General features: G+C 40.4%; 1 protein-coding gene across 1 annotated transcript; it reads right to left on the minus strand.

Moving 5' to 3' along the window:
- On the minus strand, window positions 1-13,080 carry LOC128741176 (lysosomal alpha-mannosidase-like). The gene is made up of 5 exons (XM_053836794.1): window positions 12,545-13,080; window positions 2,428-3,138; window positions 2,238-2,371; window positions 498-2,181; window positions 1-440 (listed from the first exon to the last, which is right to left on the minus strand). The coding sequence occupies exons 1-5, from the start codon at window positions 12,692-12,694 to the stop codon at window positions 45-47; spliced, it is 3,075 nt and encodes a 1,024-aa protein (XP_053692769.1). The 5' UTR covers window positions 12,695-13,080; the 3' UTR covers window positions 1-44.
- Between the last annotated feature and the right edge of the window lie 3,929 nt (window positions 13,081-17,009).

Genomic DNA, 17,009 nt, shown 5'->3' on the forward strand with positions numbered 1-17,009 from the left:
TGTTTATTGACGCATTTGTATACCATAAAAGCAATCGAAAGTATCTACGACGTTTCTACGACGAAAGTTTTAATCTCCATAGGCTTCAGTGTGATTTCTAGTTCATTTGCTGCTGGAGGTGGCGGTGGTGGTGGCGGCGGCAGCGCCGCATTTTCACCAACACTCGTCCCTACGGGAGCAGGTTGAGGGTCGAAGAAAAACTTCAAACGTGTGCTGTCCGCTTTCCACTGGTTTCCTGCTAGAGTCGTTTCACGAATGCTTTTGATTGAGAAGCTTGCAAATGCCTTCCGGAGATCGACTGTCACCGGTTGTGAATAGCGTGGATCTTCGCCTTTCTCGAGCAAATGTTCGAAACGTATGAGGAAATTTTTCGGTCCCTTCCACGGTTCAAACGTCAGTAGGTTCACGTTTGGTGGAAGCGAAACTGAGAGAGCCGAATACTGGAAAAAATGAAACAGCATTACAAATTTCCTTAAGAAAAAAAAATTGGATCATACCGTATTGTGAAAGTTGGTTGTCCACGAATCGAAGGACAAGTCCGAAGCATGCGCAACAAATAGCCACGGTGGAGTAAGAACCTGATTTTGCAGGAACCGTTCCCGGGCTTGTTGCGTTTCGGTTTTCGGTTTGGAAGCTTTCGGTCCAAACAGGAGGTAGTGCTTTCCACGAGCAACCAAGCCGTCGCCATAGGCAGTTTCGTTCAGTGCTTCCCCAACGCCGAACGCATCATCTCTCAGCAACCTTCGGTGCACCATCAGTTCCAGTACGCCATCCTGCAGGCTCGTTCCTCCCTGAGCCCTATCATTCAGTACGGCCATTCTAAGCTTCTCGTCTTCCAGGGCAATGTTTGTCGTCACCGGGTAGTAATTTCCCGCAACCGGTTCCACCAGCTCCAGATCCCACGTTTCGCGATGGTCACGCACTCTTCGGATCATCTCACGTCCATTGGAATCGGTCCAAAATACCCCCTTGGAGGCAATATCCGAATAGTACCGCGTAACGATTTCCTTTCCTTTACCGTCTTCGATCGGAATAGGTCCAACCAACCATTCAAACTCCACATGTTGTTCCCCTTGATAGACTCGAATCACCTGACTGACCCACTCGTTGAACACCTGGTGAACCTCCTGAACGAGATCACCCCTAACGACGGTAATTTGCAGCTTGCTTCCGATAGGGGACTCCGTCCCATTCGGGCGCAAAATATACGCTCCCGAAGAGCGGTTTTCGAATACCTCATTATTACCGTAAGCTCCCTCGTAAAACAGGAAATCCTGCTGCAATCGGTAGAATTGACCTTCGACGGTAATGGTACTAAGGTAGCCGTTGTCGTTGAAACCCAACGTTAGATATTCATTTCCGATGCTAGTGACATCCGGTGGGTTCGGTTTTTCATCATTTTCAGTGCGGAAGTCTTTGTTTTCCGTAACGTAAAAGGATTTGTAGCCCATCGGTGGAATTTCCTCTGCTAGGAAGACGAGTTCATCTTGAGCTAGGCTTTTTCTAAATTTAAGTTCCGAAACGGGGCTGGGAATGGGGACCACTTGGGAGCGAGGTTTCCGACCCTCGGGGTCGTTGACTGTGTAACGACTGTTGATTGGTAGGCGTACGTACTGACGGCTTACGTGAGCTAACGGGTTGTAGAGTGTAACTACGAAAGTTTGTCTAGTTTCGGACATTTCACAGACGCTGATATTGAGCTGATGACACGATTGATAGTGTAATTGGACCGCATCGCAGCGACTAGCCAAATTGGTAAGAGCAGCTTCCGTGTTCCGTCCGCAGGCTTCCAGCGCAGTGTAGATCATCCGAGCGTAATCGTCGGCGACGTGCTGCTTCTCCGTTCCGGTGATTGCATCGTGATGCTGCATTACTCCGATCGCTTCCCGCAGATAGGTGAGATTGTCTTGGAAGGTTACGTCGTCACTTCGCGATAGACCCAGGGCGGTTAACTGTTTGCAAACTTGCAGGAAGTGATTGCCGATGCGTTCGTAACGTTTCGAGGTTGGCCTAGAAGTGAAGTACCCGGTCCAGTAGGCGTGCGGATCCGAGGCGTACGGGAAGAAATCGTCGGTTTTTGCTGGCCAGTTTAGCTGGGCGTCGTGTAGTGCCTTCAAATAGCAAGTTGGTGTTGAGTAGAATACATTCACTCTAGTGTCCTGCTGACGAGCATTGGTGTATCTGAAAATTGAGGAGTTTGGTAAAATGCTATAGTCTACCGTTAATGGTTTACGTACTTAATAAGTTTGTCCATATTTTTGAAGTTCATATTAGCATCCATGTAGTTGAAGTCATCTCCCATTGTAATAAGCAAGTTGTTAGAACGATACTTCGTAGACATATTTCCAACAAAATACAAGAACGCATCAACCTAAAAGTAGATTGTTAATTTAAAATTTTCAATTTTCTAATATCCACTTCACAAACCCTCTCTCTAACGTTATTCTCCGCACTAAATGCTCCATCTATGAAAGGTTCATCCGAACACAGAACATCGAAGCAGAATCCCGGCGGAGCACTATAATGGTTGTACAGCACCGAAGTAAAGAGCTCACTATCATCCAAGTTAGTGCTAGCCTTCCAAATCATCTCCGCCGTTTTCTCCGACAGCCGCTTGTTTTTATCCCGCCAATCCAACCGTGCAAAGAACATCCCATCGTAGCCCATCTGGGCGAACAGCGAAGCCTGTTCTTTGGAGTGCCCAAAGGGATCGATCTGCCAGCCCGTACGAGGTCGTCCACAATCACCGAAGGTGTCGTTCAGCAGCCGCAAACCCCAGCTGAACTGATCGATCAAACTCTGGTAGTGCGCCGCTGCCTCATCGTTCATACTCCAGGCTCCACCGACGAACGAGAGGCGGCCCTGCTCGATCAGGTCTCGGACCTCGGCCTGACGGCTGGCTGTTTGTTCGTCCCACCATTTGAAGAAGAACGCCGACTCGACGTAGATGAATTTACGCTCCGGATTGTGCAGCAGGGCATCGACGACCGAATCCAGAATGTACTGCACGCCGGCCCGCTGGTGGTTGGTTTTACTGCCGTAGTAATACTGGTCCACGGTTTTTAGCCATCCGACGTCATCGTGGGAGTGCGGTACAAGATGCACATTCAGCATGTCCCGCTTTGGAGTCGGGCATGACTATGGAGAAATTAAGGGGGCAATCAATCATCTACCGAACGTTTGAGTTGGTTAATAGAATGATAAGCAAATTGAGGGTATGATATTATGCAAAGTGCATTGCCAGAATTTCAATTCAATGAGACAATGGAATATGTATCTGTCGATTGGGGGTTATGTCAACTCATGATAGACAATCGGCAGCACTTCGAATTGTGTAATATTTGTTTTCATTTAGTCTAAAAGTAGATTTGTTGAAGCAATTAGGCGCCTCTCGCTTGATGGAGCGTATCACTTGTCTGGCTGTCAATTTGCAAAGATTTGTTTGTTGAAAGTATTATCAGGTGAGAAATAAATTGCACAATAGTATTGATTGTAGTAAGACATTTTTTAATTCATTGGGGTTAACTCTTGACTCTCTTGACAGAACTAAAGTAGAATTAATTAACATTATCCGACATTTCACTGAATTACATTAAGAGTGTACGGAATCACAGTAGGCATTTTTTCCGAGGATAAGTTAATTTGTTTACAGCATGGCGTCACCGAAAATAACGCGTCACGAATCGATCGTGGTACGAAACAATCCTGAAACGATTTTAAAATATATTGACTATTGACTAGTGTCAGAAAAGCGCAACCCGAAATTATCATCGAGAGGTGCGATGAAATTCTCGGTTAACGTCATCAACAAGAAACTGTACACAATCATCAAACTGTTGAAATTTATAAAAATATATCTATCTTCTGATGAAAACAGACTAAGCCAAACTAGTCTAATGGAATTCAGGAATTTTTACTTTTGCACCAAAAAAGTTATGGTAAGATACTATTAATCGTTGCGAAATAACGGGTGGCAACTAAAATTTTGGAATTTTTTCGCGGCCCTTATGCTCAACAACAAACGAGCTCAGAAAGAAATGAGAGTATGTATGTGTTAGCTCTCTCTCTTTCTCTCTCCTCTTTTTGTTATTATTTTTTGTTTTGTTTATGCTTGCCCAGTTTTGCTAAAAATGGCGTCGAAACAAGAAGCATTTCGGGAGCGCGTTGTACAGTTCTATGAACTGCAACAGAAATCTCTGCAAAAACTATATAGTACAACATTTAAAAAGCAAATATGTTGCGGCTTCGACTGTTTACCATATCCTAAGATGCCCAACAACTATTCGCAAGCAAGGTAGAGGAAGATCAGCCAAAGTTATGGACGCAGAAGGACATCGTTTTCTTTTTCGTTTCTTCAACAACAAGCTTAACAAGCAACAACAAGGTTTGGCTATCAATTAAGATGCAGCAGACGAATGTTTGAAGAAAATTTTGATCCCGTTTCTACAAAAACATCGTGCAGATGGACAATACGTATTTTGGTCGGATAGAGCATCATCGCATTACGCCAAAAATACACAATCGTTCCTGAATAGCTATTAGATCCCATTTTTACCCAAAAACCACGAGCCGAAAAATCTGTCTCAGTGCGCCCAATCGAAGATTTCTTCGGGATTTTGAGTTGGTGTACAAAAATAACTGGAGAGCCACGAATTGCAAACAGTTGATTGGTAGAATCAAGAAATGCATTCGCAAAGTTGACATGACGGCCGTACAACGCTCCTGTTTCGACGTCAAACGAAAGCTTCGCCGAATAGCAGATTACGGACCGTTTTCAAATGTACACTAATTTTTTTCAACAATGGATAATGTATCTTTAATTTCGGTAAATCAGGTCTTCTTCACGTGTCTTTGTCTTTTTTTTGACAGCTTGAGAAAAAAATTCCAAAATTTTAGTTGCCACCCGTTACAGCGATATTTCTTATATCGAGAAAACTAGGATAGCTGGTAGTGACGACAGGCCATCATCAATCCTACGCCGAACGAACTTTGGTCGTCAAGTGGTGTCGGTGCTGAGCTGCCGTTCTCCAATCTCCTCAAACACCCGCTGAACGTGCATGATCTTCGAAAGCGCTCCCATCAATCATGCTGCTTCCCATTTAGAAGACCTAAAAGCGGACTACGATTGATTTCGATGATATCGATGATGTCCGCTCGACCAAGAAGCATGTAAGATTTCATGATATCATCTGGCAGCAGATCACAGCAGATTCATGTGACAGCAGATTTCATTTGACTGAATCGTACGTCGCCTTAAACTTAACAAACAGATGATGAGGCTGTAAGTTATATTCCCGGTACTTTTCAATCTGATTGAAAGTGGCGCGACGCTCTTGAAAACCGGCTTGGTACTCGCCGACGCAGAACTCAACTAACGGCCTCAGTCTACAGAACAGGGGTGACATTGCGATTCTCGTTTCGAGTGATTTTGGTTCGTTTCGACCACGTTGAACAAATGGGCGAAACCAACCAAAATCACTCGAAACGAGAATCGCAATGTCACCTCAGGATACGGGAGAGCACTTTATAGGCAGAATTGAGCAATATAAGTGTGTTGTTGAGTACTACTGCTGCAGCTACTTCCAGTGAGGGGTTTGACGCAGTGCTAACGAGTGACTGTTGAGAAGAATCGAGCCAGAAGTATTGAAGTATGCAATTTAGTACCGCTTGATTTGATTGAATTGAGTACGTTTGAAATCACTACGGACACATGATAATACACGCCGCAAAAAAATTGAAAACTTCTTTTTCCGCTGGACCGGATGAGATTTCTGCTGTTGTTTACAACTGCTGCGCAAGCGTTTTAGCAGAGCCTTTATGTTGTATATTCAACCGGTCATTTGGGCAAAGGAAATTTCCAGCAATCTGGAAAGAATCTTATATGTTTCCGGTTTTCAAAAGCGGCGACCGACAAAATATTAGGTATTATCGCGGCATAACCAGCCTCTCAGCGATGTGCAAACTATTCGAAATAATAGTAAACTCTGTGATTCTTTCGCATACGAAGAGCTATATATCTGTAGACCAACATGGATTCAGATTTGAAGGCAGCGTTTGACCATATAGACCACCTTTCCCGCTTGGCACTTCACAACATTTTGTTGAGTGGTTAAGCTCCTACTTATGCGGCCGAACATTACGCGTACAGCACAATTTCTGCTTTTCTTCACCATTCACAAATCAATCGGGCGTACCGCAAGGCAGCAATGTGGGACCTTCGCTATTCTCGTTGTATTTTAATGACGGTGCATTACTTCTGGGTGACGGACGTAAGTTAGTGCACGCAGACGATCTAAAATTGTTCTTAGCTGTCCGGTCAATTGAAGACTGTCCTAATCATCAAAAGCTGTTGGATATTTTTGTAGACTGGTGCCGCCGCAAGAATTGGTTGATCGTTAGTACAGCAAAGTGGCAGACCATGACATTCCATCGCATTGTTAACCCAATTACAATACTAAATCGAATACAAAATTGATGATCAAGTGCTCAAAAGGGTTGAACATGTCAACGATCCTGGAATTATTCTTGATGCCAAGCCTAATTTTAATTTCAATCGTACGAAAATCATCTCTAAAGCAACTCGGCAGCTCGGTTTTATCTCGAAAATTGGACGATATTGTAAAGATCCATACTGTTTAAAGGCTTTACATTGCTCATTAGTACGACCATTATTGGAAAATGCCTGTGTTATTGCGACTCCCTGGTAACTAGCCTGGAATTTGAGAATTGAACGAGTGCAGAAGAGGTTCATTCGTCTAGCGTTACATGACCTACCCTGGTCGAATCGTGACAATTCCTGTTTTGTGCAACGACAGCAGTTTTTTATCGAAAGATCGGAGGTGGATAGGCGTTGGAAATAACATTCCGATGCAATGTTGAATGGCGAACACGATGGAGCAGTCAATAGAAAAAGGATAATGATTAAGGATGATGAATAAGCTGTGGACTCTCCAACTTTGGAGGAAGTTAGAAAAGCAGCGAGAGAGCTGAAAAACGGCAACGTAACTGGAAGCGAACGGCTGTATTGTACTATCCATCAAGTTATACTAAAGATATGGAGGAACTACCTACGGACTGGTTGGAAGCTCCCATATGCCCTATTTATGCAGCATTACTCTCCTCAAAGGTACATACAAAATTTTCTCCAGCATCCTGTTTCTTAGACTGAGTTTCAGGAAACCTTTGTTGGCGAATACCGGTGCCCTAATGTTCACCTTACGACAAATCCTCGATAAATTCTGGAAATGCAACTTGTAGACTCGCCACTTGTTTATAAATTTCAAGACAAGGTACGATTTAGTAAAACTGATTAGGCTGATACGAACTACCTTCGATGGTTCAAAATCAACCGTCAGAATAGGAGGTGAGATATTGGACTCGTTGGTGATGTAAGACGGTTTGAAGCAAGGTGACGAGCTATCCAACTTGCCAGAGCCGGCGTTACAGTGCGCGAGACCCTGTGCAGACTAAGCAGCGAGGCCTTTTTTTATATGCCAGAAGGGCATTGGGTTGAAAGATCACTGTGATAGTCTGAATGGTCGTCTTTTTGGGCAGACTGTACACAGTTTACGGACTGCTCATACTCATTGGTGAAGTTGAGCTAGACAGTTGTAATCCTGTGCTCTAATTTTGTACTCATGGTTAATAAAATCAATAACCTTTTGTATTTTGGGCTCTATGTTTGGTATGGAGTAAGAAGGAAACTTCCGAAAAAGTTCTGCCTAGATAAAGCAAGAGTCTCGCAATCGCAGAGCAGATGCGCGGAACTTTCGAGTGCAGAGTTACAAAGCGTTTTTATCATCCGATATTCTTTAAATGATAAGGAGTAGGACTGTGTTCAGTTAGGAATTCCATGATCGTGCCTAGCTCACTGTTTAACTGTTAAGTCTACAACCCTAACGAGATCCTTTCTTAACAGCATAACCAAGGTGGGCAGCTAAATTCAGTTTTTTATCCAGAAATTTTCCGAGGTTTTTGATGGCATAACTGAAGGTCAGCATGCCACCAATCAGTGCAGGAGTAGTAACAGTATGTTTTCTGTGACTAGTGAATGATATAACTACTGTTTTTGTGGTTTTGTCGGCCACCAGTGCACAGTGGTCCAGCAGCGAAAATTAAGTGGAAAGTTTTTTGTGGCTCAAAATAGCTCCCCACAATGTTCAGCAAAGTTGTACAACTCTAAAAGACAATTAATGCGAAATCAACGACTAAGTTCCAGTTTGGCTTGTAAACACATAATCGATAATAACTTTTTATAAGAAAGAGATAGAAGGATAATTTTTTCGTCAAAGTTGTAGCTAAAGATTATATAAGTAACTTTGCCAAAGACATAGTAGGCGTATTTTTAAGCGTTTCTAACTTACAGAGTGTTTTACAACAAGACCTCTCAAAAATCACTTTTTCGCTGATTTCTTCAAATGCAGTGGTTTTATTGCATCATAATGTTTTACAAAGTTGGTTATCTTATCAAAAGACATATTTTTGTAGAACATTGTATGTTGAAAACTCGTACGTATAACGAGTTCTAACGTTTTTCCTGTGTTTTTTTAGTCTTTTTTGGAATAGAATATCTCAAAAAGGGGCAAACGAAAAAAATCAAACTTAGCCGTTTCTGAAAGCTTGGAGTTTTATCTCAAACATATGTGAAAATAAAAAACTGGTTTTTTCTCTAACTCGAATAATTTCAGTTTAATTATTTCATGTTTGACCATTTTCTACTATGCAGTATTTTCTAATATCTTCTTGAAGACGATTAAAGTCAACATGTCAATAGTAAAAACGAAATTTGTCGTACCATGACACAATTTCTACTGATTGTCACGTAAAATAGTCTTCGAACTCAGGATAAGTTAAGAGATCTAGTTTTTCGACCTTGTGCTAGTTTTCGAACCACTGCTGAAATATTCATTAAATAAGTTTGTATAACGGTAGTTTTTATAATTGTTTATTGTCAAGATATATGGACTTCGCCCGTCATCCAGTCCATACATATAAATATAAATTATAATACCAAATACAAAATAATATAAAACGCAGTGGTATTAGTGTACATGTAATTGACCTCTCAGAAATAGTCAGAAAGTTTTTTCTTAATAGCATCAGTCGACATGTTTAAGTTTAGTATGTTTCTAAAATTGTTCATTAGCTGCATACAGCGACAGGCTGGATCATTGCGCGCGTAGTTAGTTCGACGGTTGTTTGGAGTGAAGGGCCTTAGTCTCCACAGAACTAATGTACTCTGGTTAGCAGTTATCCTGGATTTCAAATAATCACTGTCGTATCGTCCTCTCTGCAAATGGAGCTCAGCACCAGCTGTTTTTGATCTTACAATTTTCATTATTTTACAAATAGACAAATGGAAATCTTCACTTGGATATATGCACATGAAATTAAATTTTATATTGATATTTTTGATTCTTAAATTACTTTGATTGATCATTTTTTAAATTACTTTAGTGTCAGAAAGCTGAGAAGTCTTCAAAATTGATGTCTACGTATTCAGGAACAGGAACATGACTATGATCGTAGTAAAAAAGGAGGAACGCTTTCAAGCAAATCCTATTAGAGTCCTGGAGTTTTTTGTCAAAAAATTTGAGGGTACCGTTACTGTTTTTTAAATTAGTATCTAAAATGTTCGTGAAAGTAATTCGGTAGTTTAGGAGATTATTTCCCATTCAATTCCATATTAGCTATATCGCCAACCGTTAATAAAATTTTAGTACACGGCGCAGATATTATTAAGGCCACGGCACAACCCATAGGGTTATTAAGCGAAGAGGTACAGGAAACGCGAAATAAATGTTTGTAAGTTAAGAGAATTTCACGCCAGAAAATTTAACCGGAATGCCAATTTGGAGGATGCGTTCAGACGCCTCCTACTGTCGTCCGATCCAGTCATTGCAATACAAAATCGTTCGTATTGTACACGTACTCTGGAGCTTCCACCAATTATTAATATAATAAATTATTATATTGCTGACAATAATAAAATATTTCGAAAACAAAACATTTATTGAATCTCTCAAATAAATGACTACCATTTTTGTTTTCCAAATCAACGATATACTGATATAAGGTGGTTGAAGTTCGAAAGGGATCTATAGGTCTTTTTTCTCTTTTACCTCTTTGACTGTTTTGATATACTTACCTGCGATTAAAAAATGACATAAAACTAAAATAACAGTTAACAATATTACGCATGAAATAACCAATATTTTTTTGCTTTTCCATTGAAAATTATTTTTAAAACATTATTGATGGTAGATTGAGCATATTTGCAAAATAATGAAAATTTAAAGATAGATATTTATCAAAAACAGCTGGTGCTGATAGAAAACTGATGTCATATCTGGAGTTGGAAGACTATTTTACGTGACAATCAGAAGAAATTGTGTCAAGGTACGACAAATTTCTTTTTTACTATTGACATGTTGACTTTAATCGTCTTCCAGAAGATATTAGAAAATACTGCATAGTAGAAAATGGTCAAACAAGAAATAATTAAACTGAAATTACTCGAGTTAGAGAAAAAACCAGTTTTTTATTTTCACATATGCTTGAGATAAAACTTCAAGCTTTCAGAAACGGCCGAGTTTGATTTTTTTCGTTTGCCCCTTTTTGAGATATTCTATTCCAAAAAAGACTAAAAAAACACAGGAAAAACGTTAGAACTCGTTATACGTATGAGTTTTCAACATACAATGTTCTACAAAAATATGTCTTTTGATAAGATAACCAACTTTGTAAAACATTATGATGCAATAAAACCACTGCATTTGAAGAAATCAGTGAAAAAGTGATTTTTGAGAGGTCTTGTTGTAAAACACTCTGTAAGTTAGAAACGCCTAAAAATACGCCTACTATGTCTTTGACAAAGTTACTTACATAATCTTTAGCTACAATTTTGTCGAAAAACTTATCCTTCTATCTCTTTCTTATAAAAAGTTATTATTGATTATGTGTTTCCAAGCCAAACTGGAACTTAGTCGTTGATTTCGCATTAATTGTCTTTTAGAGTTGAACAACTTTGCTGAACATTGTGGGGAGCTATTATAAATCGCTCAGCTGCAAAAGTAAGTTTCCACTTAACTTTCGTTTCTGGACCACTGTGCAGTGACCAAAGCAAGGACGAGAAAGCTCCTTGTGGATTTCCTTTCATCGTCGAAATCGTAACCGATGTATCTTCCAATGATGCAATGAATTCTCTGCTTGAAAGCTGCTCATTGTAGTCGATTCTGTTTTGAAAAAAAGCCGTAAAAATTCAAGCGAAGGAAGTGTTATCTAGAGCGCCTTTAATATCACGAAAAACACAAAGTGCAGTATCTTGATATTTGAGCGATTTCTCAATTAACATCACAAGACAGTGCATAACGGTTTCCGTAGATTTCCAGTGTTAATATTTCCATGTAACGGAGAGTTCTTTCAAAACTCATTGCGGGAATAGTTATCCTTGATTTTTTCTATTAACTTGAGAGCGTCAGATTTCTTCATCTGAAAGCCTTTTGCATGGTTTTCTCTGGCATATAATTATGCCTTAGGGATCTACCTACTTTTCGACAACTCTCCGGGATATGTTCCAAAGTGAAACTTGCTCTAAAATGTTGATAAGCTCGGACATTATATCGCTGTCCATTTTCTGTAAGAAATCGGGTAGAATACCATCTGGATCATTGGTTCAAAAGAGCGAAGTCACCATACAATCGAAACTTCCGTGAAAAATCGGTGTGATAAACAAAGCCGAGTCGTTTGGCACATTATGTAACGATACATTCCATAGCAGTGAGGCCTAATCAATTTTTTTGTAACAATTTACACTCTACATTTTAATAAAAGAGAAAAGGAAACAATGGAAATCATGCAAATATTTCTGAACAGTCAATTGTATTGTATCCAGCCAGAGATTGTCCACTAGAATTTTTACCATTTTCCTCTAGTCATCATCAAGCACGATGCCTTTTTGTGTGGCGCTACTGTTTTTATGTTATTAGATTTTCTAATTATTTCAAAAAACATGAAAAAAAAAATTCCGGCGGTTGCATCAAAACATGTCTATTTGTAGAGTTTCTTGAGTTTTGCCTGTGTAAGTCATTTTGGCCTTCTACGTATATTGTCTAGCGATATTTCTATTCCTTACAACTGATTGTTATCTAACAATGAACAAAATACAAGTGTCATAAATCTTTGATTTAAACGGTTGATTTAAAATACGATTCCGCACAGCATTAGAATCGACGTCTGTTATTTTCGTTTCAGGTCAGACTGCCGTATGAACTAGAACCTTATGGTTAAGTAAGTTTCAAATGGCTTGGATGGAACAGATTTGATATAAGTTGCTTAACGATTCAGTTTGATAAATAAGATCTACTGTGATAAACCGTGATAGTGTCAATTTGTACTGGATCCACGCCATTCGTCTCAAAAGCTTGATTCCACAATAGAAATGACAATCAGCATTAAGCTTTCGAAATGATATGTTCTTACTAAACAAATAATTCCTAGTACTCTTCAAAGGTTATGCATCATTCAAGTAACGTAAACCACCTACCTCGTAACCGCATTTGCTTTCTTTAAGATTCCGTCCATAGTCGTGCCTTTGCACCAGTATTCCACTGCCCTGATAGTGCGGTCCTGGCCGACAGTAGCCTTCGCTGGCGAGAATCGCCAGCAGCAGACCGACCAAACAGAAACGCTTCATCGGTTTTGCTGCGCCACCAATAGTTCAAAGATCAACACATAAACACTACTCGCTGGGAAAGTAAACGAGAAGCTTTCGCGCTTATTTTATTCTGATTTCCGTAAACAAATCGTTTTATGTTACTAAACTAAACACCGGCCGCAGTGCTTCGATCCGACTCTGAAGAGCCCTCAGCATTGACTGAGCTGATATACCCGACCCGATGGATGGGTGAATGGACACATTCGATTTGAAGAAGAAAGCCGTCAGCGCCGTCATCAATCGTTATCTTCCTTATTCGAATTTCGAGAGCACATAACATAGATATAGAGAGCTGCTATCTATCATGTGCTTTACCGTCTGTTCTTCCACCTTCTTTTCACCGAGAGAGAACAATTATTGGTCATTCAAAGTGTGCACTAATCAAAACCTCGCGTCCCAATGGGCGTTCTTGGACTGCTGGGCGGGTAGCTGAAAGCTGTTCAAGATAAGGGGTAGTAAATAGAACGGTGTTTGTTGTCATTCTGGTGATTTGCTTTGTATGTACAATGCTCGTAATGTATGTTTGCTTGACTTATAGCTCTGAGTAAGTGGCTTTTTGAGACAATCATTGTAAAACATTTAGGTAAAGTTACCTTACAGGTCACTTTCTGTAATTTTCCGTTTACGGTTTAGTTTACGGAAAATTATAGAATTCCACTGTCTACTGAACTGGAGGTAAAGTGGAGTAAAGTTTAAAGCTTAAATTGGTCCAATACCAGATTAAATATCACTCCTAATTTTTTGATATTTCTTATTTCAAATAAAATTTTAAGTCCTATTTGAAGTAAAACAGCCCAGTTAGTTTCGAGGTACGACACTGGTTTAACTAACCAGCAGTCGTATGTTCGAATATCCACTGGCCGGTGCTGCTAGACTCAACTTCATGGTTGATTTCAATTCCAATTTGAAGTCCAAAATCAAGTTGAACCCCAATTTTTTGTTCAGTTTACTTCCAACTGCAAGTTCAATTTGAAGTCCAATTCCATGCCAATTTAAAGTACAATTGGTCCAAACTTTCAAGTCTAATTTTTAGTCCAATTCTCAGTAGAATTTCAGGTCTAATTTCACGTCCCATTTCATATCCAATTTCAATTTTAGATCCAATTTTTAGTTCCAGTTTCGAGGGTAATTTAGTTATTTTTTTTATATACCGTCTGCTGGGCTCAGATTGTGCCAAAAAGCATAGGTTTTTGTTCTTTAGCTTGTTATACACACAATTTAGTGATTAAGCCTGTCAATATATACTTCAATGTTTAGTTTACAACTGCCAGAAAGATGGTTTAGTTACAATAAACATTGATAATATTAATATTTTTTGAAACGGTGGTTCTACAATTTACCTTTGAACCATAGAAGCGCTGGACAAAAGGAGACTGCAAACCCCACTTATTAAGATAACGACGCGTCCGGTTGGGTTTTTAGACACAAATTGTGCCTCTTCCTCCGTCTATCGTAGATAACCACCGACCGAGAAGTTGTTTTTACTGGCAGGACGACGACACTATGCAAGCCCTTACGACTTGCAAGGTACTACACGTGACGTTGTTCGTCTGTCAGCGTGTTAGCTGTGATTCTCAGCTAGCGTATCTATGAACAATACACATGTAGAACTACATGAACTAGTCCATATAGGGCCGACCATGAACCACGTGGGCTATTTTCCATGTATAAAATTAAAAGTAATACGAATGAGTGCCATTGAGCCATGGAGGTAATGGACGCTCAAAATATTTGACCGCTGTTAAGCTCCTACAAGTCCAATTCGTCACTCAATTTTTATGTCCAGTTTTGAGTAAAATTTCAAATACCACTTTAGCCTAATTTTAAGGTAATATTTCGTAGTTAATTTCAAGTCTATTTTCAGCTTTGAATTTAAGATTAATTTGAAGTGAGATTTCAAATTTAATATCAAGACAAATTAAAAAGATTTTGAAGTCGTCTTTTCAGTCCAATTCCATGTCTGATTTCAATTCGAATTTGAAGTCCAAATTCAAGTCAATTTTAACGTTGAATTTAAGTGTCCCATTTAAGCCAAACTGGCAGGTTTCAAACCAAATTGGATCACATTTAAGTCCATTTCTATGTCAATTTTAATACCAATTTCAACTTAAAATTCACGTCCAATTTTAAGTCCAATTTCAAAACTAGTTTTACGTGCAATGTGGTGCTCACGCTGGGTTATTTGTCCTATCTTTTCTATGAAATTCTTATAAAAGAAATCGTGTTCAGTCCAGTCAGAAATGGCGTGGGTTCGAATCCCACCGCGGTCACCACTTGAAGGTATCCGGAAACAGTCAGAAAGAAAGTGCCCTACGGGACTCCTCCGTATGGAGGTAGTTCCGTCCTATTCTGCCTCATGGCAGACCTCACGCCGTCCGTCGAGCCTCTACATCGCGTATTCATTTTCGACACCCCAAGTGGGGGCTTTGTTTGTCAACGAAAGACAAACTCTCACGGGAGAGTCTGGCACGTTACGAGCATGCTAGTCTCACTGAGCGGCCAACCCTTTCATGCCCAATATGACACCGCTAGGTCACGTGGCTTTGACGTGGCTTTAAGAATTTAGCTCATTCGTTTACCTGAAACAAGGTACGAACACGGCAATTTAAATGTTATGTTTTTCATGGAATGGAATGCTTCAATCTAGAGCACGTTTTTCCAATCCACACAAATGTTTTACATTCATGGGTCGGTCTTCCGATCGAGTTGCTGACCGGCACGGATGGTCAATTTTAATTTGCTTAGAAAAGCCGGTGTCCCACCTTCTGTTTACGTATATTATATGTGAGAATGGAATTCACCGAATTTTGCTATACACTCCATCTGTAAGCTATTAGTAGTGAATAGGGATGGAAAAACTATCATTAACTACTGATAGTTATCAGTAAGCAATAATATTAGTATCAGTAAGGTTTCGCTGTTTTTGATATTTACTGATATAGTTGCCACCCTGTTGGCCTCGAGGTATGACGATGGCCTAATAAGCCAGTTGTCGTATGTTCGAATCTCGGCTGAGAGACGCTGTTAGAGACAATTGGATCGTAGCAACTGGCCCTGCAATTATCCTGTACTCTAACAGCTGGCTGCGAAGTCTGTCGTTTAAAAACAGTAGGTCAAGTTTCGATAACGGAATGTAGCGCCTAGGCTTTGCTTTTACTGATATAGTTACGTTGTCCCGTTAGAAAAATTAGTTAGATTAAACTTATTGGTCGGTAGTTGCGTACGATAAACGTGGATGACACAATAGTCACAATAGTCAACGTCAGTAGCCTAAAGCCGGGGTAGCTCGTGCTGATTCAGGCAGTCGTCTCCATTTAACTCGAACTTCGGCCACACGTCGCCAATTTTCCAGTCGTTTCAAAAGTCACAAATCACTTTCGACGTGATCGTGCCATCTTGCACGTTGAGCCCCCTGTTCCTGGTGCCAGTGAGGTTGTTGAAGATAACTGTTTCCGTCGCACTATCGTCCGGCATTCTTACGACGTGTCTGGCACACCGTAGCCTACTGACTTTCGCCAAATGTACGATGGGCTTCGCTCCAAAAATTGCCTGTAGGTCGTGATTCATACGTCTCCACCACTCTTCATTTTCAGTTTATACTCCGTCAAATATCCACAGTACCTTTTGTTCGGACACGGCAAGGGCGCATATATCCTTCGTGAGCGACCTTACGAGTCTATAAAGAACTACTACCCTAATAAAATATTTGTGCATTATCAGCTTTGTACGGTAGCGTATGCTTCTTGATCGTAGCGTATAGCGAAGGGCAAAGTAGGCTCGATTTCCCGCTTGAATGCGCCGCTGGATTTCCTTACTAATGTTGTTCGCGGTCGACAGCAATCCAAAATACACGAATTCATCTACCACTTCTAGTTCGTCGCCATCAAGGGTTACCATCCGTGAGAGGCACGCGTTTAGTCCCTTAGAGCCTCTTCCTTTCACGTATCTGATCTTTGACGTATTTATTACTAATCTTATCTTCCTAGACTACTGCTTTCAACCTGGCGTAGGTTGTCTCCACCATCGCAAGGTTCCTAGCTATGATATCAGTCATCTTGTCACCTTGTCAACCCTCGCCGCGTCTCGAAGGGTGTGTCCCCGAGATGCGCACGAAACACACCACTTGATCCAATAGCTCTGATCAGTAGCAGAAATTTCAATGAAATGCGCCCGTACATGCGCCAATTTTATGGATACACGAAATACACTATAAAAACTGATCAGACACAGAAAACGCCACGAACTGATTGACGAGAAATCGGCAAAAGAAGATTTGCAGGGTTATTTCAATTCC

Source organism: Sabethes cyaneus, chromosome 3 (genome assembly GCF_943734655.1).
Source record: "Sabethes cyaneus chromosome 3, idSabCyanKW18_F2, whole genome shotgun sequence".
In the NCBI taxonomy this organism is placed as follows: domain Eukaryota; kingdom Metazoa; phylum Arthropoda; class Insecta; order Diptera; family Culicidae; genus Sabethes; species Sabethes cyaneus.